This window comes from Aulonocara stuartgranti (genome assembly GCF_965226115.1).
Source record: "Aulonocara stuartgranti genome assembly, chromosome: 20".
NCBI classification, from domain to species: Eukaryota; Metazoa; Chordata; class Actinopteri; order Cichliformes; family Cichlidae; genus Aulonocara; species Aulonocara stuartgranti.
Window position 1 is genome coordinate 36,900,001 of NC_138956.1, and position 22,589 is coordinate 36,922,589.

Sequence of the window (22,589 nt, forward strand, 5' to 3'; positions counted from 1 at the left end):
TCATTTTCATCTTAATTTGGGAAAAATAAATAACTGAGTCATATCATCAGCTGCTTCTTCAGAGGATTGAGCTTCAGAACAGGTCAGACATGTCTGATCACAAGACTCGATCCTTTATGGGAAGCACCTGAATGGACTGCATGATGGATGCTGGACCCTGAAATGAGTTGCCAAACATACTTGTACAGCTATTAATACCACAAAAGTTTATGTCTGTGAATGAAAAACAACCAAAATGTAGTAAAAGTGCATACTTTGAAATGCAGCATCGTCGATAAACGTTCATGACTCTCAACACAGAGAGAGAACATTACAGCAGCTCTCAGGTGTCACCATCCAAGAAACATCTGAGTTCCTCAGCTCTGAACTGGAGGTCTGCATGTCTCTGTCAGGGTGCAGAAATAAATGACTTGTACTGTTGTTGTTACACAGAATTACACGTGTGCTCGTGTGTGTGTGCAGGTACACCTTCTTCAAGAACAACACGCTGAAAGTGACAGACGTCCAATTAAATGACAGCACGGAGTATTCCTGTGAGGTCATCACTAAAGTGGACAACGTGATTGCACAGGGCTCCATCACTGTCATAGGTGTGTGTGTGTGTGTGTGTGTGTGTGTGTGTGTGTGTGTGTGTGTGTGTGTGTGTGTGTGTCTGGACTGTGGCTCTAATTGTTTTCTGTTGTACTCTCAGCAAAACCGGACCCTCCCAGTGGTCTGACTCTGTCTAATGCTGAGGGGGTCAGTGTGACTCTCAGCTGGAGCCCAGGACTCTCCCACAACAGCCCCATCACAGGTACCACACACGCACACAGACAAAACATGCGAATTTTGGTATCTGTTGTCATGTGCTGATAGTGGAAGCAGCTGAAGAGGACATTTTCATTTCCTGCTGAGACTCTTAAACCTTATGAAATGTTCTGGATTTTTCTGAGATGACTGAAAAAGGAGTACAGCAGGCCACCAACCTCCACCAATCACACTCCATCTTCATCAGTTATGAAAAACATGGGTAACGACAGCGAGACCTGGATGGGCATGATTGGGAGGAAAGGCCTCCCCGATCTGAACCCGAGCGGTGTTTTGTTATTGGACTTCTGTGCAAATCACAGTTTGGCCATAACGAACACCTCGTTCGAACATAAGAGTGTCCATAAGTGCACGTGGCACCAGGACAATCGGTTTTGTAATCGTATCACCAGACCTGCGACCATATGTTCTGGACACTCAGGTAAAGAAAGGGTCTGCGCTGTCAACTGACCACCACCTGGTGGTGAGATCGATCAGGTGGCGGGGGAGGACGCTGGATAGACTCGGTGCACCTAAATGCGTAGTGAGGGTGTGCTGGGAACACCTAGCAGAGGCCCCAGTCCGTGAGATCTTCAACGCACACCTCCGGCAGAGCTTCAACAGCATTCCAAGGGAGACTGGGGACATTGAGTCCGAATGCACCATGTTCAGCATCTCCATTGCCGAAGCTGCTGCATTGAGCTGCGGCCGCAAGGTGGTTGGTGCCTGTCATGGAGCTCTGCTGACTTTGACTGAGAAAATTGTCAGACGGTGGAAGGAATACTTCCTGGACCTCCTTAATCCCACTGACACGTCTTCCGAGTAGGAAGCAGAGTCTGGGAATGAGGGGGATGACCCGCCAATTTCCATGGGTGAGGTGACTGAGGCAGTTAAACAACTCCTTGGTGGCTGAGCCCCTGGTGTGGATGAGGTCTGCCCCGAGTTCCTGAAGGCTCTGGACGTTGTAGGGCTGTCCCGGTTGACACGCCTCTACAATGTTGCATGGAGATCAGGGGCAGTACCTGTGGACTGGCAGACCGGGGTGGTGGTCCCCATCTTTAAGAAGGGGGACCGGAGAGTGTGTTTCAACTACAGGGAAATCACACTCCTCAGCCTCCCTGGGAAAGTCTATGCCAGGGTGCTGGAGAGGGGAGTTCGTCCACTAGTCGAACCTCGGATGCAGGAGGAACAATGCGGTTTTTGTCCTGGTCACGGAACACTGGACCAGCTCTTTATCCTCTCCAGGATACTTGAGGGTGCATGGGAGTTTGCCCAACCAGTCTACATGTGTTTTGTGGGCTTGGAGAAGGCATTCGACCGTGTCCCTCGGGGTGTCCTGTGGGAGCTGCTGCAGGAGTATGGGGGTGTCTGGCCCATTGCTACAGGCCATTCAAACCTGCAACAACTGTTGCAAGAGCTTGGTTCGCATTGCCAGCAATAAGTTGGACTCGTTCCTGGTGGGTGATGGGCTCCACCAGGGCTGCCCTTTGTCACCAATTCTGTTCATAATTTTTATGGACAGGATTTCTAGGCACAGCCAAGTGGCGGAGGGCTTTCACTTCGGTGGCCTCAGAATCTCATCTCTGCTTTTCGCAGATGATGTGGTTCTGTTGGCTTCATTGGGTGAGGGCCTCCAGCTCGCACTGGAACCGGTCCGTCATGATGAAGAGGGAGCTGAGTGTAAAAGCGAAGCTCTCAATTTACCGGTCGATCTACGTCCCTACCCTCACTTATGGCCACGAGCTGTGGGTAGTGACCGAAAGAACGAGATTGCGGATACAAGCAGCGGAAATAAGCTTCCCATAACGGGTGGCTGGCCTCTCCCTTAGAGATAGGGTGAGAAGTTCAGCCATCCGGGAGGGGCTCAGAGTAGAGCTCCTCCACATCGAAAGGAGCCAGCTGAAGTGGTTTGGGCATCTGACAAGGATGCCTCCTGGGCGCCTCCTGGGTGAGGTGTTCCGGGCATGTCCTACCGGGAGGAGGCCCCAGGGCAGACCCAGGACACGCTGGAGAGATTATATCTCTCGGCTGGCCTGGGAACTCCTTGGTGTTCCCCCGGATAAGCTGAAGGAGGTGGCTGGGGAAAGGGAGGTCTGGGCTTCTCTGCTTAGGCTGCTGCCCCCGCGACCCAGCCTCGGATAAAGCAGAAGAAGATGGATGGATGGATGAACACCTTAGGCATTCCTGAAACAAACCATGTTGCTCATTCAACTTTATTTAAAACGTATTTATTTGAAAATTACAAAGAGTAAGAACAACATTGAAAAGAATGTCTATTTCAATAGCGGGAGTTAAATTCTGGAATGAGTTAAAAGAAGTAATAAAGGTCAGTAGTGATATAAACCAGTTTAAAATAAAACTCAAACAATAAATTTTAAATAAGTATAAGAATGAAGAAAATGCAATTAACCCAAGACAGCAGTCAAACTCATGTTTATTTTCTTCTGCAAATTAGCAAATCTAAATATAGTTTTAGTTGAACATGTGAAAATACTTTTTGAGATGTTATGTTCTAAGTTGAAGGCGGTGTATACGTTTTTGTTGTTCAAGTTTAGATGATGAGGATGTAAACCTGAGGGGGTAGGGCTAAATAAGTATATACTTCTGCCTACTCCTTTTCAAACAACTGTATGGAATGATTTTATGAAACGTTGGTGAATGTATATGTTTGAAATAAAAAAGAACTGAACTGAACTGAAAAACCGACCTACAGCTGAAAAACAGCTGATGAACCGGATCATGTCTGACTCCTTCCAGAGTTCATCATACAGGCTCGGGAGGAGTACCACACGGAGGAGAGGAAGTGGACATGGGAGGAAATGAAGAAAGTGCCAGGCGACTTCAACCACGTGGAGCTGACCCTCCATCCATTCTCCACCTACCGATTCCGGGTCATCGCCATCAATGAGGTTGGCAGGAGCAGACACAGCAACTCCTCAGACCACCACAGCACGCCACCTGATGGTAAAGAACAATACCTCAACTTGTGCTGTGCAAATGTTGGTATAGATCCAATATCAAATAAATACAGGGCCAGTACTGCCAATACCAGTACTGATACCAAAGCTTAAACCCTCTGTAGAACCTGGGACCATTTCGTGGCCTTTGCGTTTTTTAATTCCACGCCATTTCCACTGTGTTTAATGGAGTATAGCCAAATTTTCAAACATGTATTTTTTTCCCATTTTATTTTAAAATTTTCAGTTTTTTAAATGAGCTTAAATGGCTGAATAAAAGGCATACATCCACTACCGAACCTCGTGGCCAATTTGTGCCCCATTGAAACCCATTATAAACGCTATTTTTCACGCCAGAAAAATTACGGTCAAATCGATCGTCAGGTTTCCAGCTTAGGTTTCGTTTTGGACTACAGGCCTTAGAGTTGTAATTTTTTTATTTGTCCACCGGGTGGCGCCCTTGCTCCACATGTGACGCCTGCTGGAACATACACATGTTCTCCAGCGGCCTGCTCGAGACAGATACCCGGAAAAGGCACACTAATTTCCCGCATACCACAGCAGCCTGCCCCGCTGCTCGTTCCGGACCATTTTCTGCCCTTAGGGTCGTTTGATTTTTTTTTTTTTTTTAAATCAACAGGAAATGACGTATTTGTTTTCACGTGGTAGCGGAAGTGTGTGCTGCAGACACGGGAACCGAACCATATGCTCCGGCGCTGCGCGAAACACACCCGCGGCAGAGGCACTCCTCCCCGGGGGAGCAGGAGCAGCAGCGCCGCCTGGGGACATTTTTGGCTTCTGGAAAAAAAATTAAAACCGGATCGAAATTAATGTTCGTGCCAATCTTTTGTCCATCTAAAGGCCTAATTATAATAACAATAAAATATTACTTCAAATGTTTTTTTTGGAAAATATTTTATGTTTTATGTTTTATGTTTTTGGGGCAAAAAAAGCAGTGCGCTCATGTGACGAAACCGGGATATAAAGGGTTAAAATCCGCGAAATGTAATTAAAACTTGACATGAATATTTCAAGGAGAAGTAGGTCTAAAAGATTGGCTAATTTAAAGTGGAATAAAATATTAATATATAAATTTTTTATAGCACTTTTTGGGCGTGGTCGATAGTGTGCATTTTATGAAATGCGCTCCTGGAAAAAAAAATAAAAGGCGATCGAAATGACTGTTGGTGCCAATCTTTAGTCCATCTAAAGGCCTAATTATAATAACAAACAAATATTACTTCAAATGTTTTTTTTGGAAAATATTTAGTTTTTTTGTTTTTTGGGGCTAAAAAAACAGGGCGCTCATGTAATAAAACTGGGATTTAAAGGGTTAAAACAATGAAAATATAATTAAAACTTGACATGGATATTTTAAGCAGAAGTAGTTTTAAAAGATTGACTAATTTAAAGTAGAAAAAAATATTGATATATAACATTTTTAGAGCACTTTTGGGGCGGGACCATTTTTTGGTCCCGAGGTTCACGAAAGGATGGGATTTTGAGGTTCTACCAAGGGTTTTAAAGGCAGCTTATGTAGGGAAGAGCAGCATGATTTATGAGATTCTGATTTCAACTGTGATTTTTAATTTCCACAATAATTAGTTGACACAACAAAACACACTCTTCAGCTTTTCGTGTATTTTAAATTGGGAGGTTTTTTTAATTTATGTTTGCTATAGGACATAAATAAAATAGACGTGACCGTGAACATCACAGGTGCATGTTTGAGGTATACACTTTATTTAACACAATTCACTGGGCTACGTGCTGCAACTAAAAGATAGAAATAAAAATCGATCCTATCATGATAGTATCGATCCGATACCAGTACCAGCATTGGTATCGATCCGCCCACCTCTAGCCTTAAGTGATAGGATCCATGTGTCAGAGGCTGGAAAAGACTTCAGTGAATGAAACAACAATATAAGCTAGCAGCAGATGTGATGAGCTTTAGAGTTACAACTGCTACTAGCAGTGATTTTTATAGACTGTGTCCAGGAGCTCAATATGAGGCGTGGCATTACCCACCGGTTTTTGGAACAGCAGTTTATGGTCATCACCGTGTTGTTCTTCTGCAGGAAGTTTGTTTCTGCTGTGAAGTTTTACCATGGAGTCTGACTCACAGCTGAGCCTCAGGCTGACATTAGAGGGACGGAAAATGTATTTACCATTAATTACATTATCAGTCTGAAAGTTTCACAAAGAAATATAAAACATGGTTGATCAATGGTCATGGAGATCAATAAAGAAGATCAATACAGGATGACTGAAGTGTGTTTATTAAACTGAGATATTTTCCTTCACCCTTTTAGTTCCCTCCATCAACCCTACAGGAGTGCGCAGTAACTCCTCAGAACCAGGGACACTGATCATCACGTGGGATGTGAGTACGTCAGCGTGTATGCAGTGGGCTCGAGTAAACATCCTCTGATATGTTTCATGAAAAGCACAGTCCACGGGCACTTCATATTCTTACTTTCTGTTGCAGGAGATAGACAAGCGTTTCCATAACGGCCAGAACTTCCAGTACGAGGTACTGTGGAGGGAGGCCGATGGGTCAAATGTAAACTGGAACTCCAGCCGTGTGAGGTCTCCACCGTTCATAGTGAACAACACAGGAACGTACACACCGTTTGAGATCAAAGTCCGATCAAGGAACGCTCTCGGAGGAGGACCGGAACCAAAGTCGGAGAGCGGGCACTCCGGAGAGGACAGTACGTCATCCCAGAGCTTCATCCCTGTGGCCGAGTGCTGTAATGGGAGGGCCTGTTATTGTGTGTAACTGGGAACCATTACAGGGCTAAAGCCTGTGTGCACCCACTGAGAGGACTGGAACTAAAGCTCATACATACACATATAGAGACAGTACATGATATCTACAAGTCAGTAATACTGATGACAGTGAGCCAGTTCTGAAAATATCAACTTAAAACAATCTGAGTTAACCATGTTTATCCATACAGCTTATGAATGCCATCAGTCATAAATAATCTCACTGCAACAGCTTCATGAAGCATCACATCACAGCTCTTTCTGTCAAAATGTCAAATCTAACATCTCTTGTTGGAGTGCCCGGCAGCTGTACACATGAATGCTTTGCTGCTGTGCAGGCTGTTAATCACTCAGAGCATATAGTGAAGTTTCCTGTCAGTGCTTAGATCCTGCTGGGAAAATGTCTTTAGGTCAAAAGTCAAGAATCTCAATGAGTGGATGATGGGAATGATGCAGCTGAGGGTTTAATGTCTCACGCTGAATGTTCGGCATGTGAATCAATAATTGCCTCTTTTGTAATGTTGTCATTTTGATGAGAAATACGAGTTTCAGCTCGAACTGACTTATTTCTGTTTAGGAGGTTGCACATGCGTTCTTTCACAGGCTTAGAGAACTGTTCAGTTAGAGGGTAGTTAGGAGGTAAAAAGGTGATGACTGCCAAGGTCATTCCTCACAGCAGTCATCACGGTTTCCTTCAGTTACCTCGAGCTCTGAGGTCTTCACTGGTCTTTGGAAAGCTCAGTGTTTTATCAGCAGCAGCAGCAGCAACGCGTGACATGACACCGTCCAAAGGTTCTTACCAACGGGCTAAGTTTCTTCAGTTCTAGGGTCAAATGGTGGAGAGTCCCAGATTTAGGCCATATGGGAGTGTCCCCCCCACAGAGGGACAAAAGGACCCCCTGATGATCCTCTAATCACATGAGCCAAGGTGTGAAACTGGGTGTGGGTCACAATCAGCCAGAGTTTCAGGTGAGCTCATTGTGAAACCTGGCCCCACCTTATTATGTCATTTCCTGAGGTCAGATGGCCCAGGGTGTGAGTGGGCGTTAAGGCATCTGGGAAGGATCTCAAAACTGGATTATAGATGGCAGACAATTGGTGTCACAAGCTCCGCCCTCTGTTCAAAGATGGTCGCTCACAGTGGACATAGATGCTTCTTTCACTCCTCTTTCAAACCATCTGTCCTCTCTGTCCAAAGTGTGAACATTGGCATCCTCGAAAGAGTGTCCTTTATCCTTAAGATGCAGATGGACTGCTGAGTCTTGTCCTGTGGAGGTGGCTCTTCTGTGTTGTGCCATGTGCTTGTGAAGTGGCTGTTTGGTCTCTCCAATGTAGAGGTCTGGGCATTCCTCGCTGCACTGTACAGCATACACCACATTGTTAAGTTTGTGTTTAGGAGTTTTGTCGTTCGGGTGAACCAGTTTGTGTCCAAGTGTGCTGCTGGGTCTGAAGTAAACTAGGATGTTGTGCTTGGAGAAAACTCTCCTGAGTTTCTCTGATACACCGGCTACAGAGTGGATGACAATGTTTTAAGTGTTTCCTTTGCATGTGTGTGTTGCTTCTTTTTTCCTTCAGGCTTAGAGGGAACATGTTCTGCCCGGTGGTGTAGGGTCCTAATTACTCCAAGTCTGTGTTCCAGAGGGTGATGGGAGTCAAAGAGGAGGTACTGGTCCGTGTGCGTGGGCTTCCGGTAAACTTCGATGTTGAGGTTTCTTCTCAATGCGCACAGCACAGTTCAGGAATGACAAACAGTTATCCTTTGTGTCTTCCCTAGTTTGACACAAAGGATAACTGTTTGCCATTCTTTAGGAGTTTTCTCCAAGCACAACATCCCAGTTTACTTCAGACCCAGCAACACGCTCAGACAGAAACTGGTTCATCCCAAAGACAAAACTCCTAAACACAAACTTAACAATGTGGTGTATGCTGTACAGTGCAGCGAGGAATGCCCAGACCTCTACATTGGAGAGACCAAACAGCCACTTCACAAGCGCATGGCACAACACAGAAGAGCCACCTCCACAGGACAAGACTCAGCTGTCCATCGGCATCTAAAGGTCAAAGGTCACTCCTTCACACATCTGTCTTCTCTTGGCTCGTGTGCTTAGGTAGAGGGTCAATAGTGGGTCCATTGTCCCTCTCGGTGGGTTACTCCCAAAGAGCTTAAATCTGGGACTCTCCACCATTTGACCCTAAAACTGAAGAAGCTTCTCGAATGAGAGGTGAAACGTCTTCAAGCAACTTAAAGAAGTCCAGACGCTTTTCTTTCCAAGCTCCTTAGACTACGATGACCTGGATCAATGAGGACCTTCACAGACACATGCTGTTAAACTATTCATCATTTCAGGTTCACGTGCTTATATTATGACATCACCGTATTGCTTAGAAATATCCTGACAATCACAGACAAGTCATTACTGCAGCAATGGGTATTTACTAGTGTAATGAATTCAGCAGAAATTCAGAAGTTTGTCTCTGACAGAAAACCGTGCACACACACATACACATGTTGCGTATTCATATCTTGTGTGTAACTGACATAATGCTTTCCCTAGCCCCTTACCCTAAACCTAACCATAACCCAGTTGTAACCCTGACACTAGAACCACCTTTTTTAGTTTTAAAAATGCCTTCAGACTTGTGAGGACCAGAATTCTGGTCCCCATGAAGGCTGTTGGTCCCCACAACTATAGTAAAAGTCCAACTTTTGTCCCCACAAAGATATCAATACACATTCACACACACAGTCATAAACTGCGAGTTTGTGCAAATAACATCGCTGCTGTGCTGATTTCTTATGTTCATGCCTTGCTGCTTCTCTCAGAGCCAGAGGAAGCGCCGACTGGAGTTTCAACCACCGTGATGAACAGCACCATCAGAGTGAGCTGGAACGAAGCCCAGAGGGTCCGAGGTTTGCTGCTGGGATACAGGGTAGCACTTCTCATTGAGTTTAATTACCTGACTCACATCACAGAAATGCTCTTAACATTTAAATCCTCTGTTCATGTAAGGTTATTACTTGGTGCGATGTTTCAAAAATTTAATTGGACTTTGGCTTTGAGCCTCTGCCCATCTTTAATACTGAGAAACTTTATAATCTTTCTGTCAATCAAACCCCAGAAAATAGTCCCGAGTGGCATCTTTGATTAGTAGAATAATGGATGAAAACGCAGGCTGATAAAAGTTTTTATCGTGTTCTGAATTTTTTAATTTCATTTTCAGCTGTAACTTTATCAAAGCACATAAAGTGTGTTCATGTTTCTCTATGCTTGTTTCAGATCTACTATAAGAGGCTGGCTCCCAAGGCCGAACGGAGCCGGAGGTCTCTCAGACAATCCCAACATGAGGAGGACAGAGGAGAAAGATCTAAACAATTGAGTGAGACAGACGAGCACAGCTGGCAGGTGGAGGAGGTTGACCATAGCAAGACCTCAGCGGAGGTGACGGGACTGCGACTGTTTTCTGAGTATGAGCTGACGGTCACTGCGTTTAACAGCAAAGGGGAGAGTCCTCGCTCCCCGCCGCACCACTTCCACACGCCGGAGGGAGGTGAGTTTCAACCAAACGCTGCTGTTTGAGGGTCATGTGACCATGGATCGAAGTGCAATTTGACAGGTTCCACAAGTCAAAGGTCAGCTGATCTGAGCAGCATTGTGTAGTAAGTTAGCTGTCTGCTTTAATTACCAATTATTTGAAGGTATCAGAATGCTGCTCTTGTTCCAGCCCATTGCAACCTCTGCACCTGACCCAAAAGCTTACGACACGACATTCATATCCGAGCGGACTTTGACATTCAGACAGAATAAAGTCAACCGAACTTTCTTCCCTCGTGTCTAAGAGTTCAGGATCAGTTCTCAAGTTACACAAACCTCACCTGGAACTGTTCTGTGTGTGCAGTTCCTGGTCCTCCTGCAACTCTGGAGTTTGAAAGCCCGACAGAAAAATCCCTGATTCTCTCCTGGAGCCCTCCAGCTGAGACCAACGGCATTCTGCTGGGATACATAGTGCAGTACCAACGGGGTAAGGTCTGATCCTGGCTGCGTCATGAAAATAAGATGAAGTTTAACGATTGTGACTTTTCTTTTTGTGTTCATCCTTGAATTCTGTTGTAACTTTACTTTCTGGTGTTTCCTTCAGATTTCAATGTTTTTCTTTGTCCCTGTTTAAGTTTTATTTATTTCACTTTCTGGGAACAGCGTTTGGCCACCAAGCGTTCTTAGTCATGTTTTTCTGCCTGGTTTGTGTTTCATCTGTAGAGGTGGAAAGCAAAGACAGTCCTGTGGAGATACTGAATGTCAATGATCCCACAGTAAAGCACATCACGCTGGACAACCTGGACCCCGACAGCCATTACATCTTCAAAGTAACAGCATGCACAAAGATTGGACAAGGCCCTCCCATCACACGCAGGGGAGCCACCCTGCTTGATGGAGGTGAAACTTCAGAATTCTGCCTCACACCGTTTAGTGTTCGGCTTTATTTAGTGAAATAAAACCAAATTCTCAAATTGACCTTGTTTTCTCCACCCCCCTGCCTTCTAGAGCCTCCGAGAAACATCACAGTAACCTCTGGTAACGCATCAGTCCACCTGAGCTGGGTGCCCGGAGAGAGAAACCGAAACCACGGCTTCCACATCCAATACCTCAAGAAGAGCGGTAAGGACAGGACGGCTTGCAGGGAGAGGAAGTTTGAGGGGGTCTGTGAGCATGTGTGGACAATGACTCTTAGAAAGGGGAATAAAGGAGCTGGAGAGTAAGGAAGGAAAACATGTCTGAGTCCTTCTCAAAGTCTTGATAACAGTTCCCGGCGGTGATTCGACCAATTATTTTGAAGATCCTGACTCTAAATGATCGAACAGAGGTTTAAACTTCAGTGTTGAAGAACAGCATGCGGAGGCTCAACAGTCAAATCTGAAAAAACTCTCAAATGTCCAAAAAATAAACCTTTAAGGCTTTTTTCTCTTGAAGTTATACTTTGGTCTGAGAACATGACAGCCTGACTAATGGTTCAATCCAAAGTGAGACGAGCCTGAAGAACCTGCAGTGAACCAAGAACAAGTAAACAGCTCCCAACTTATTATGATGATAACAAGTAGATTAAACTGTCACGACTCTCTGATGTTTCATGCGTATCCAGTGATTTGAATATGAATTTTCACACTGTTTTGCTTCTGCAGCGTCTCTGGATCAACATCACAGCAGAATTATTAGAAAGAGCAGAAGAATCAGAGACAGTTCATTAAATGAGAGGAGGAACAGCTTTAGGATTGATTCCTACTATGTTCTTCATATGTTTCATTCTTCTCTGCCGTGTGGCTGCAGGAGGCGGTGGGTGGGAGAAGTCAGAACAGGTCAACACTACGCAGGGTTTCTATATGCTGACGGGCCTCCAACCAGGAGCTCAGTACCACCTGAGGGTCATGCATGGAAACTCCACTTATTGGCAAGGCGAGGCAAAGACCGTGGAACCATGTAAGTATGCAGAGTAGTAGAGGTTGATGCCACAATCTTCACAGATTCACAAATCTAGCACTGTCGACGTCCTGATGCGTGCTCAATCATCCAGGTAAGTAAATCCCAAAAAGTTAATTCTGTTCATCTGGACGTAACGTTTTCAGTGGGAGAAACACTTCATCACTGATTTAAGCGACTTCTTCAGTCTCAGCTGACTGCAGGTTTCCCCAACCTTATAAACAGTACATTTGTATAATGACTGAAACCAGCCCACTGAAGGAACAATGGGCTGGGAGGTCAGTTCCTTGATCATTAGTATGCAAATTCTCTGAACAAAGCTTGACCTGGAGCTTTGATCTGGTTGGAGGATTGCCAGGATTTATACATTGGAGAAAGTAAACAACCTCTGGCGAAGCGGGTGTCACATCACAGAAGAGCTACCTCGTCAGGCCAAGACTCTGCAGTCTATTCACACCTACAGGCCAGTGGACACTCTTTCAATGATGAGGATGTAACATCCTGGATAGGGAGGAACGCTGGTTTAAGGGCGGAGTCAAGGAGGCCATTTATGTGAAAAGGGAAAGACCATCTCTGAATCGAGGAGGGGGCCTAAGGGTACATCTGTTACCATCTTACAATGCTGTGATTGCAGCCATTCCCCAACTCTCTGTGAATGGGACTCATGACCATTGATCAATGAGCTTTGATCAGTGGTTGTTGATCAATGGTCAAGAGAATTTGCATATTAATGATCAAGGAACTGACCTCCCAGCCCATTGTTCCTCAGTGGGCTGGTTTCAGTCATTATGCAAATGGACTGTTTATAAGATTGAAACCTGCAGTCAGCTGAGACTGAAGAAATCACCTGGATGATGACGAAGTGTTTCTCCCACTGAAAACGTTACGTCCAATGAACAGAATCAACTTTTGGGACTAGCACTGTGGAGTTTTCAGGCGGGCTAATCTCGCTACCTGTGTGAAAATCATAATTCCAAACGCGTCTGGACTTCTTTAAGTTGCTTGAAGACGTTTCACCTCTCATCCGAGAAGCTTCTTCAGTTCTAGCGTCAAATGGTGGAGACACCAACTGTCTGCAATCTTTAATCCAGTTCTGAGATCCTTCCCAGACGCTTCCTGGGCCATCTGACCTCAGGAAATCACATGTTAGGATGGGGCTAAGTTTCACACTCGAAACCTTGGCTGATTGGGACCTACACCTTCACACCTTGGCTCATGTAATTAGGTAGAGGATCATTAGGGGTCCTCTCGGTGGGTTACTCCCAAAGAGCTTAAATCTGGGATTCTCCACCATTTGATCCTAGAAGCTAGAAGCTTCACAGATGAGAGGTGAAACGTCTTCAAGCAACTCAAAGAAGTCCAGACGCTTTTCTTTCCAAGCTCCTTAGACTACGATGACCTGGATGACTGAGAACCTTCACAGACATCATTCCAAACATTTCTGTGACAGTCTGTCTCTGTTCTCTCAGTGCCGTCAGAGATAACCGGCAGGTTCGCCACCCAAGGCTGGCTGATTGGACTCATCAGCGCCATCGTGCTGCTGGTTCTCATACTGCTCATCCTCTGCCTTATCAAACGCAGCAAGGGCGGCAAATATGCAGGTACACTGTGGTGCGCAGCTGGACTCACACTCTCTGACTCACACAGACTCTAACGCAGAGTTAAAGGTTTCTTTTTTTCACAGTGAAGGACAAAGAAAGTAAGGAGGTGGACTCTGAAGCTCGACCAATGAAAGATGAAGCCTTTGGAGAATACAGGTGGGCCTTTTTGAATGTCACTCATGATTACAGGCTATGCTTGAAATGCATTTGCTTCCACACAGAACAAAGTGCTACGGTGGCCCTGCAAGTACAAAATACAGCAAGAGCACAAAACACAGAGCGACCCTGCGATTTGAGTCAGTGTGTTGTTGTTTAGTTTTTGCACAAAAATCCTTCATGTCGACACAACAATGAGATCAGTTATATACAGTATGTTTTTATATAAACAGTGATAATATCCCTGCAGTAAATCATATTATGAAACTTTGTTTTGTTTCTGAAACATCGAGTTTGACGGCTTCATCTGAGCGTGCAGCTCGTCATGCTCGCAGCTCTGCTTCCTTTCATTCACTTTTCTTTCTCCCTTCAATGCTCTGCCTGCAGATCCCTGGAGAGGTAGGACAGTTCACCCCTCTGTAGCACTCACGTGTGTGTTTGTGTGTTTGTGTCGAGAAGCTGTTTAGATTTAATGAAACTTTTCATTCTGTGTGCATTTCTTTGAGTTTTTGTGTAATTAGGCATCATTTGCATAATCAGCCTGCAGTCCTTGAACACCAGGAAGAATTTTATTAACATTTTATTCATGTGTTATTTTATACTATGTTATTTCATATTTGTCTTTTCAGCATTTTTAAAATTGTTTATTTTATATCATTACATTTTTTTTATTTAAATACTTTAAATTTATTTAAATACTTATAATAACTTGATCCTCCTTAACATGATGAACTGTTAAAGAGGATGTACTTACCCATGCAGTTTCTTTCTTTCCATTTTCAGTTTGGGACATATTTCACAAATTTGACACAGTTATGATGTCACCGTGTCTGTGTGATGCTACACAGCATGTTCCTGCATTTATCAGACTTCACTTTTTGTCTGTGAGAATTTACACTGAGTCTCTGTGCCGTCCTCCAGCGATGGCGATGAGAAGCGCTCGGACAGCCAGCAGTCTCTGGAGGAAAGTAAGATGGGCAGCGTCGACTCTCTGGCTGAATACGGGGACAGCGTGGACATCCAGTTCAACGAGGACGGCTCCTTCATCGGCCAGTACAGCGGCCGGGCATCTGTTCCCCACGGCAACGAGAGCTCGGGCCCCGCCTCCCCCGTTAATGCAGTCCCACCTCCCCCCGTCGCTCCCTCCATGTCGAGCATCCTAAATCGGCCCAGCTAGAGACACACATGGCCAAAACACACACACACACACACACACACACACACAATGTCAGTACATTCCATTGGTTTATGCAGTGAAGCTGTTTACAGTTTACAAACACACACAAAAACACACACACATACAACCGCGTGATTAGAAACTCGTATGAGCGAACAAACTGAGTGAGGTGAGGGCGAGAGCTGCACCAGCTGCTCCTGAGCTCGGTGAGTCAGGTTACATGAGCTCAGTCTGTTTGCAGGATTGTTACTGAACATGTAAAACTTCTGATTTTGTAACAACTGAGATGGTGTTTGGGACGCGTAGCCCGCCGAAGACACGCAGCGAATGTTATTCTGGTCTGCAGCATCTGATTCAGCTTCACATGTCAGTAACTACTCACATAGATTAACACCCAAATGAGTACATGGAGACAGTTTAAGAGCTATGAAACTTCAATTGAATTCATAATAAAGGGATACAAAACAGACTAGTTCTTATGTAGGATTATTAATGAATATTTAAAATTCTGGACTAACTTTTTGTAGTCAGTGACCACAAAGCAAACAGTTTGCTAGTCTGGAAGAACCAAGTGACAGCTGATTGGCTAACGGTGAATATCAGCTTAAACATAAAAATAAAATAATAAAGCTTATTAATACTAATTCTGATAAAGGATCCATTCTCTGTGCATTTTAGCTAATACAGTTTGAGCTTCTGATGTCCTCTCCGTACCCTTCATGACGAGTTCTGACACCTCAGCATATCTCAAACTAGAAAGTCACCTGAGCGGCTGCAGGTGGAGCTCCCTCTGAGGTTCTTTGGCTCTAACTGACATACATCTCTGGATTTATCTGGACTTCACCAGGTTTGTAGTGACCATGTTGTGGTTTGTTTACACGATGGAAAGCTTTGTAATTGGGCACAAACAATTTACTGTTTACTAAAATCTTTCCTGATTTGATGAATGTAATTGCGAATTAAGCCGGGACTCGCTGAGATGGCCTTAAAGTGAAACCAGTCTCAGTCTCATAAGGAAATGAGTTTCATGGCTCAGAGTGTTGCGTCTGATTCTTGGTTGCTCCATCTGTCCACCAGGACAAAGCTGCTCTTTGACTTTTTACCTTAGAGTGGTGTTTGCACATGACGCAGTAAAGTTAGACTTTAAATAGAAACTTAGAGAAGCTGGTGCAGCTCAGCCCAGGAGACGGAGATGATTTATGGGAGAGCGTCACAAAGAAAAAGCAAAAATCTGGGAGTTTTTCATCTTTCATCTTGGACCAAATCACTTTATTTCATCGTAAACAAACATTTCAGTCTCTTTTTGTTTCCTTAGCATTTTTATATGTCGATTTTTTATATTTATGTGTTTTTGTTACCAACTTATGTATCTGAGTTTGCATGCATGCGTCATGGAACGGTTTTTACTATTTATAGATGCATGCCAGCTTCCAGGCATTTCTAAAGCATTTCATTGATATTTGAGTTAAAGAGCGAGACTGTTACGCTCTGTGTGTGTGTGTGTGTGTGTGTGTGTGTGTGTGTGTGTGTGCGTGCGTGCGTGCGTGCGTGCGTGCGTGCGTGCGTGCGTGCGTGCGTGCGTGCGTGCGTGTGCTTGCTCTCCATCCCTGCCCTTTGACCTGCAGAGAGGGGAGCTCTGTTGCCTTAGGAGAGTCCAGATGAACCTCCTCTCCTCCCTCTTCCTGTCAGTCATCTCTCCTCAGACGCAGCTTCATGTGTAAAAGTTTTCAGCGTTGCAGTTTCTGCAAACGTCCATTAAACCCTGTAAACGGCCAGCAGACGGCACAGTTCACTGCTTCAGATGTTTCAGGGCTGCCTTTGAATATGATTGGAAAAATTCCTATGCATACACACACACACACACACACACACATACTGATGAACACATGAAGTGGAGGCCCACATGGCGGGTCCTCTGTAGCAAAACGGACCCTCTGACGGAGCGAGGGAGGAGGCGGAGGAGAAAGAGGATCAGATGTAATCGCTCCCTGAATGTAAATAGAACCTTGAGATTGTCAGTTTTTTTATTTCCATTGCTTCTTCTCTAAAATCATTGAATTGCAGTTTGTCTTTTTATCTTTTGCTCTGTTTGATTTTGTACTTGTATTTTGTATCAACACCCTCCCCTCCATCGTCTAATCTTAGGTTTTCCTTTCGTGTCGCTCAGTAGCCTCGAGACGTTTAGAGAAGATTAGAACCGTAGAGAGAAAAACACTCCCCTTCATTCATTCAGTTTCTTTATAGCGCGTAGCAATGCAGCAAATAATACTGATTATTAAAAAGCTATGTCATAAATGTTTCTACAGCTCGCTGAGCTGTTTAATGGCAGCGGGTGAGATGATGTTCTCTGGATGGACCCGCACCGGAAACAGTTTTATAGCTCAGAGGGTTTATTTCGTTGCCTTGGACACGCTGCACTGATGCCGATGCGGATCAAAAAAAATCAATCCGATGAAAATATGTGTCGCAGGATTACACACAGGGAGCCCCGTGTTCCCACCCACAGCTGACGCTTATTCTTACAGTCTGTCGAGCAGAGAGACAAACCCGACGAAGCGATTCACGCAAACCAAGCAGAAAAGACCAAAACCAACAACCACTTACTGTAGACATAAAACTTTAAACGACCTTCCAAGATGATAGTTTCCCATAAAAACAAAGTTCATTATTATCCAGCAAATAAATTCTCATTATAGTTGAATTCGTATTTTGCGCTGTAGTGAGTGTTTGTGACTGCAGGAGGGTGAATGGGTTTTCCCTCCATCTGTGGCTCTGAGGTATAAACTGGTCCCACACCATCAAACACGATATTATTCCTACTTTTATTTTCACTTGCTCATTAGGCCACAAATGAATTCAAACAGGCAGGAGCAGTGCATTTGTTGGGAAGCAGGGAATTACATCACTGGTTCTCTACTGTGTGTCTGTGTGACCATAACCTACATCTAAAGGATGGATGTAGTTTTTGGGCCTCAAAAAGGTGAAGTCAACCTAGAAGTGCCTCAAACCTGCATTCTTTCCAAAGCCCAGCAGGGGGCGACTCCTCTGGCTGTATAGAAGTCTGTGACTCAGTGACAGGCCTGTCCTACATTTTAGGACAGGGCGTCTTGTCCCCTCAATGCTCACTTCAGGGGTCAAAAAACCAATCCTACTACAGAAAACTAGATTTTTGACAGTTTCCAGACAAAAAGTGAGCCCACATCCAGCACTGGTTTTGGTCTTTTCAGTGGATTTTCCTGCAAAAGAAAAACTACAAGCGAGCTAGAGAAAACTAGAGTGAACTCATGGACAGGGAACTGCGTATCTCGAGCTGAATAATCACTGCTGATTGTGAAATAACAGCAGCGAGCAAACGCTCGTCTTCCTTCATGTACAATAATCCAAAGTCCGACCTCATCTTGTTGCCTTGATGGACGTCTCCCCGCCCTCGACCCCACTCCCGTCCGTCTGTCTCTCTGCTCTGACTCTGCTGTACAGCCCTGTCTGCCTGTTTTTGTCACAGCCTTTTTTATACGTACATGGGGAAAAAACAACAATATTAAAAAACACTTAAAAACGACAAAAATGTAGTTATGCATAATAATTCTGCTTACAATAACAACAGTGCTGTAATCTAATCAGCCACGATGATGACGTCAGTGTCATCCTCATGTGGTCAGTAACACAATGAACCAGTATCACAGGATCAAGCAGGGAGGTGAAAGTGGGAGGATGGGAGAAGAGGAGTCACACATATGTATACAGGGGCGGTGCGTGGGGTGGGAGGGGGTTACTGCAATACTGAGGTGTGCTGATGTTGTAACTGCTTGTTGCGTTGTGCGCTGAGCTGTATCTGATGAACTAACCCAGCTGTCAACTAATAAACACGGACTACGCATATCCTTAACTAGTGGCTCATTTGTGTGTGTGTGTGTGTGTGCGTGTGTGTGTGTGTGTGCGTGTGTGCGTGCGTGTGTGCGTGTGTGCGTGTGTGTGTGCGTGTGTGTGTGTGCGCGTGTGTGCGTGTGTGTGTGTGTGTGTGTGTGTGTGTGTGTGTGTGTGTGTGTGTGTGTGTGTGTGCATTTTGAAAATGTACACTTCTGGAGCTGTTAAAGAGTTCAGTTCAAGTCTGACCAAAGTTATAAACCTCTTTACATCCTTGACTGTCCCGGGATGTTTGTGTATTTGAATGCACAAATCTTAGGGAACATATTTGAGTCTGGCTTTCATCCAACCATACATCTTGATGTATGCTCAATCATCATTCAGTCATTATGCAAATGTACTGTTTATAAGATTGGGGAAACCTGCAGTCAGCTGAGACTGAAGAAGTCACTTGGATGAGTGACGAAATGTTTCTCCTGCTGAAAAGCTACGTCCAGATGAACAGAATCAACTTTTGGGGGCATCATCCATCCATCTTCTGTTGCTTATCCAGCAGGTCTTGCAGGGTCAGGATTCTAATCAGGGACACAGCTCCTCCGGGGGGACACTGAGGCATTCCCAAGCCAGCTGAGAGGCATCATCTCTCCAGCCTGTCCATTCTGTTTTTGGCCTCCTCCCAGTTGAACATGCCCAAAGGCAAACTACCTCAATCAGCTCCTTTGTGAAAGATTTAGGTGTACTTTGAATTCCTGCTGAATGATCAAGCTGCTCATTTTGGTACCTCGTATCCAGAGCTCCTTCGGTCACAACCCTGAGCTCACGGCCACAGTTTAGGCTGACTTCATGCTAGCACTCTGCCCTTTTCTGGCTGAGAACCGTGGTCTCAGGCTTGAAGATGCTAATGCCCTCTGAGCTCCAAACTGTTCCACTGTACGCTGAAGGTCATCGTTTGATGAAGCCAAGAGAAAAACCAGGTCACCCACAAAAGGAGATCCTAAGAACATCCATCTCAGCTGAGTTGCTGTTTTGAGTCTTTTGGTTCAGCTTCCATTATTATTCTGGTATTTTGTGAGTTTTATTTCTGGTGAATGGACTGCTTCTTATATAGTGCTTTTCTACTCTGAGCACTTTACACAACGTGTTCATTCACTTTTTCTATTCTTCTAACAATCACACACATTCACACTCCGATGGACGCATCGGAGAGCAACATGGGGTTAGCATCTTGCCCAAGGATATTTGGCATGTAGACTGGAACAGACTGGGATCGAACCAACAACCATCCAGTTAGTATGTGACCTGCTAACTGGATAGTTGCTGCTCTCCACCAAACGTACGCTGGCCAGTTTTCACACATGCACTGCAGCCATGAGTTTTTCTCAGCTGGCAGACGAACTGCACCAGCCTCACTTTAACTCATGGCTCATTCTGTAGGAAGCATCTTTTAGTTACGTACTTTACTCATCAGTAAGAATCGTGGATGATGTTAGCCGTCTTATTGCATGCTACTCAACAGCAGATGGATTTGTGCGTGTCAGTGTTTCAACATTTCGCTCGATTGATCTATTAAAGCTTGGATTTGTAGCAACAAGTTGACCATTCACATCCTGTCTTCCAAACCAAGCACATTTCTTTAAAAGGAAAATACGTCTTCTGATGCTTGAAGTAATGATATTTTTATTGGATACTTAATCAACCTTCCATCTGTAAGAGGAAAAAAATAAAAGGATTAATAGCCACACCCTCATGCTCACGGTCAGTATGAATGTTCAAACAGCTGATAAGGGGCTTTCAGTGTGGTGAAATGCAGGAAGTGCAGAGCAGGAAGTGATTTCATTTAAACACACAGCACCGCCTGTGTGATATCACAGCAGTTAATGTCCTCCTAAGAATTTCTTTCTCAGTGTTCATCATTCAATTCAATTTAAATATCGACGCTACGCCTCTGTAAAATAGTGTGTTTCAGTGAAGCTGTAAACTTATGCCACATTCCAGACACCTCTGAACTCGGATGTCAGAACTTGTCACTCCTCAGTTAACACATTCCAGAAAAAGTGTGGAACAACAGGATCTGCTTTGGTTCTTTGGAAGGTAGAGAATACAAGACATCATCAACCACAGAGGCTGTGAAAACAGAAAACCTGAGTGAGCAGCCGGCAGAGGAAGTAAACAGCTTCTTCGCCCGCTTTGAAACACCACAACAGCAGCGCTCATCTGCCTCAGCCCTGCTCCCATCCTCATCCTCACCTTCCTGCACCGCTCCATCACTGTAACAGAGCACGAGGTCAGACGTGTGCTCCTAGCAGTGAACCCCAGGAAGGCGGCTGGTCCAGACGGAGTACCTGGCAAGGTACTAAGAGCGTGTGGCCACCAGCTCACCCTCATCTTCACCAGACTCTTCAACCTCTCACTGGATGAAGCAGCCATCCCATCCTGTCTAAAATCAGCCACAATCATCCCAGTGCCGAAGACGTCTCCCATCACCAGCCTGAACGATTACCGCCCTGTGGCCCTCACACCGGTAATCATGAAATGCTTCGAGAGACTAGTCCTTCAGCACATCAAGGATTACCTCCGCCCAGAATTCGACCCGCACCAGTTTGCATACCACGCAAACAGATCCACAGAAGACACCATCGCCCTGCATCACGGTATGGTACGGCAGCTGCACTAAGGCTGACAGAGCGAGGATTCAGAGTGTAGTCAAGACACAAAAAATCATCGCTCAAAGCTGCGAGTCAACAGAAGCTGAACAGCTGCAGACTAGTTAAGTAGGACTATCAGACCAATGAATTCCAAAAGAGTGCATCACAATTTCCTGCTCATCTGGATGTGAATCTGTAAGGAAAACTGGAACGACGCTGTTAAATACAGACACGGTGGAGAAAACGTGACGTATCTAATCTATAAATGCCCATTAGTGCCGCCTTGGCCTGGGTTACCTTCCCTCCACTCATTCATACATGTGCCTACAGTGTGCATTACTTCACACAGAAACATCCCAGCTAAAAAATAAGAACACCTGCTGGCAGGTAACGACCAGCCGCCCTGCTGCCAGCCCTTATTCAATTAGAAAGGCCACATTGCCTGTCACAGCACCTCCCTGTGGTTACATATAGAACTGCGCAGGCTGTCGCAGCTTTTAGCAAACATGCTGCATCTTTGTGACAATTTATTTCCTCTGTATTTACATTTTCTCATATCCCACTTTTTGTCCTGATAATACAGACTACTGTCTACACAGCCCTCCACCAAATCTCAGCATAAGGCCGTTCTTTCTGATGCTGGAAGAACTGTTAAAGCACATATTATCATGTACAGTTAGGAAGAGCAGATCCCAGCAAACTAACTACGGAGCAAGGAAGAGTACGTCTGCGTTGGACACATTAATAATGCTGACACGAATCTACAAACTCTGCAGGACAGATATTCAGTATTTTATCTGAGGACTGTTTTCTAATGCTGGAAGCAAAAGTGTTTAGGATGTCACGTGTCCTGTATGTCCTGTATCCGCTCTGTAATCGTATTTGTGCAGATTTATTAATCATGTTCAGGTCCACACGATTTCTGTGAGACTCTGCTAAAGACAATCAAATGTGGGGCACAGTGTCTGAGGGTGGATCACACTGTGTATGTCCACCTCAGACACGTCACCATGGGAAAGGGTCTGACTTTTAACTCTCTGTGACGTAAAAGCCTGCAACGAGCCGTCTGCGTAGATTTTGCGTGTTTAACGTCAGCGGTGAGTTCTGCCTGACTCTGGCTCAGCTGTCCTGGAAAGTGAAAGCAGTGCAGAGGGCCT

At 44.9% G+C, this 22,589-nt stretch overlaps 1 protein-coding gene across 1 annotated transcript in view; it reads left to right on the forward strand.

Moving 5' to 3' along the window:
* LOC309697672 (neural cell adhesion molecule L1.1-like) overlaps nt 1-18,809 on the forward strand; it is a 48,841-nt gene extending 30,032 nt beyond the window's left edge. The window contains exons 14-27 of the mRNA XM_082519772.1: nt 463-590; nt 692-793; nt 3,544-3,750; nt 6,059-6,129; nt 6,235-6,460; nt 9,343-9,449; nt 9,797-10,067; nt 10,416-10,538; nt 10,775-10,951; nt 11,060-11,173; nt 11,840-11,989; nt 13,459-13,590; nt 13,674-13,746; nt 14,668-18,809. Of these exons, the coding sequence (XP_082375898.1) occupies nt 463-590; nt 692-793; nt 3,544-3,750; nt 6,059-6,129; nt 6,235-6,460; nt 9,343-9,449; nt 9,797-10,067; nt 10,416-10,538; nt 10,775-10,951; nt 11,060-11,173; nt 11,840-11,989; nt 13,459-13,590; nt 13,674-13,746; nt 14,668-14,923 (2,137 nt within the window). The 3' untranslated portion in view covers nt 14,924-18,809. The remainder of the gene's footprint in view (nt 1-462; nt 591-691; nt 794-3,543; nt 3,751-6,058; nt 6,130-6,234; nt 6,461-9,342; nt 9,450-9,796; nt 10,068-10,415; nt 10,539-10,774; nt 10,952-11,059; nt 11,174-11,839; nt 11,990-13,458; nt 13,591-13,673; nt 13,747-14,667) is intronic.
* Nucleotides 18,810-22,589: the final 3,780 nt, after the last annotated feature.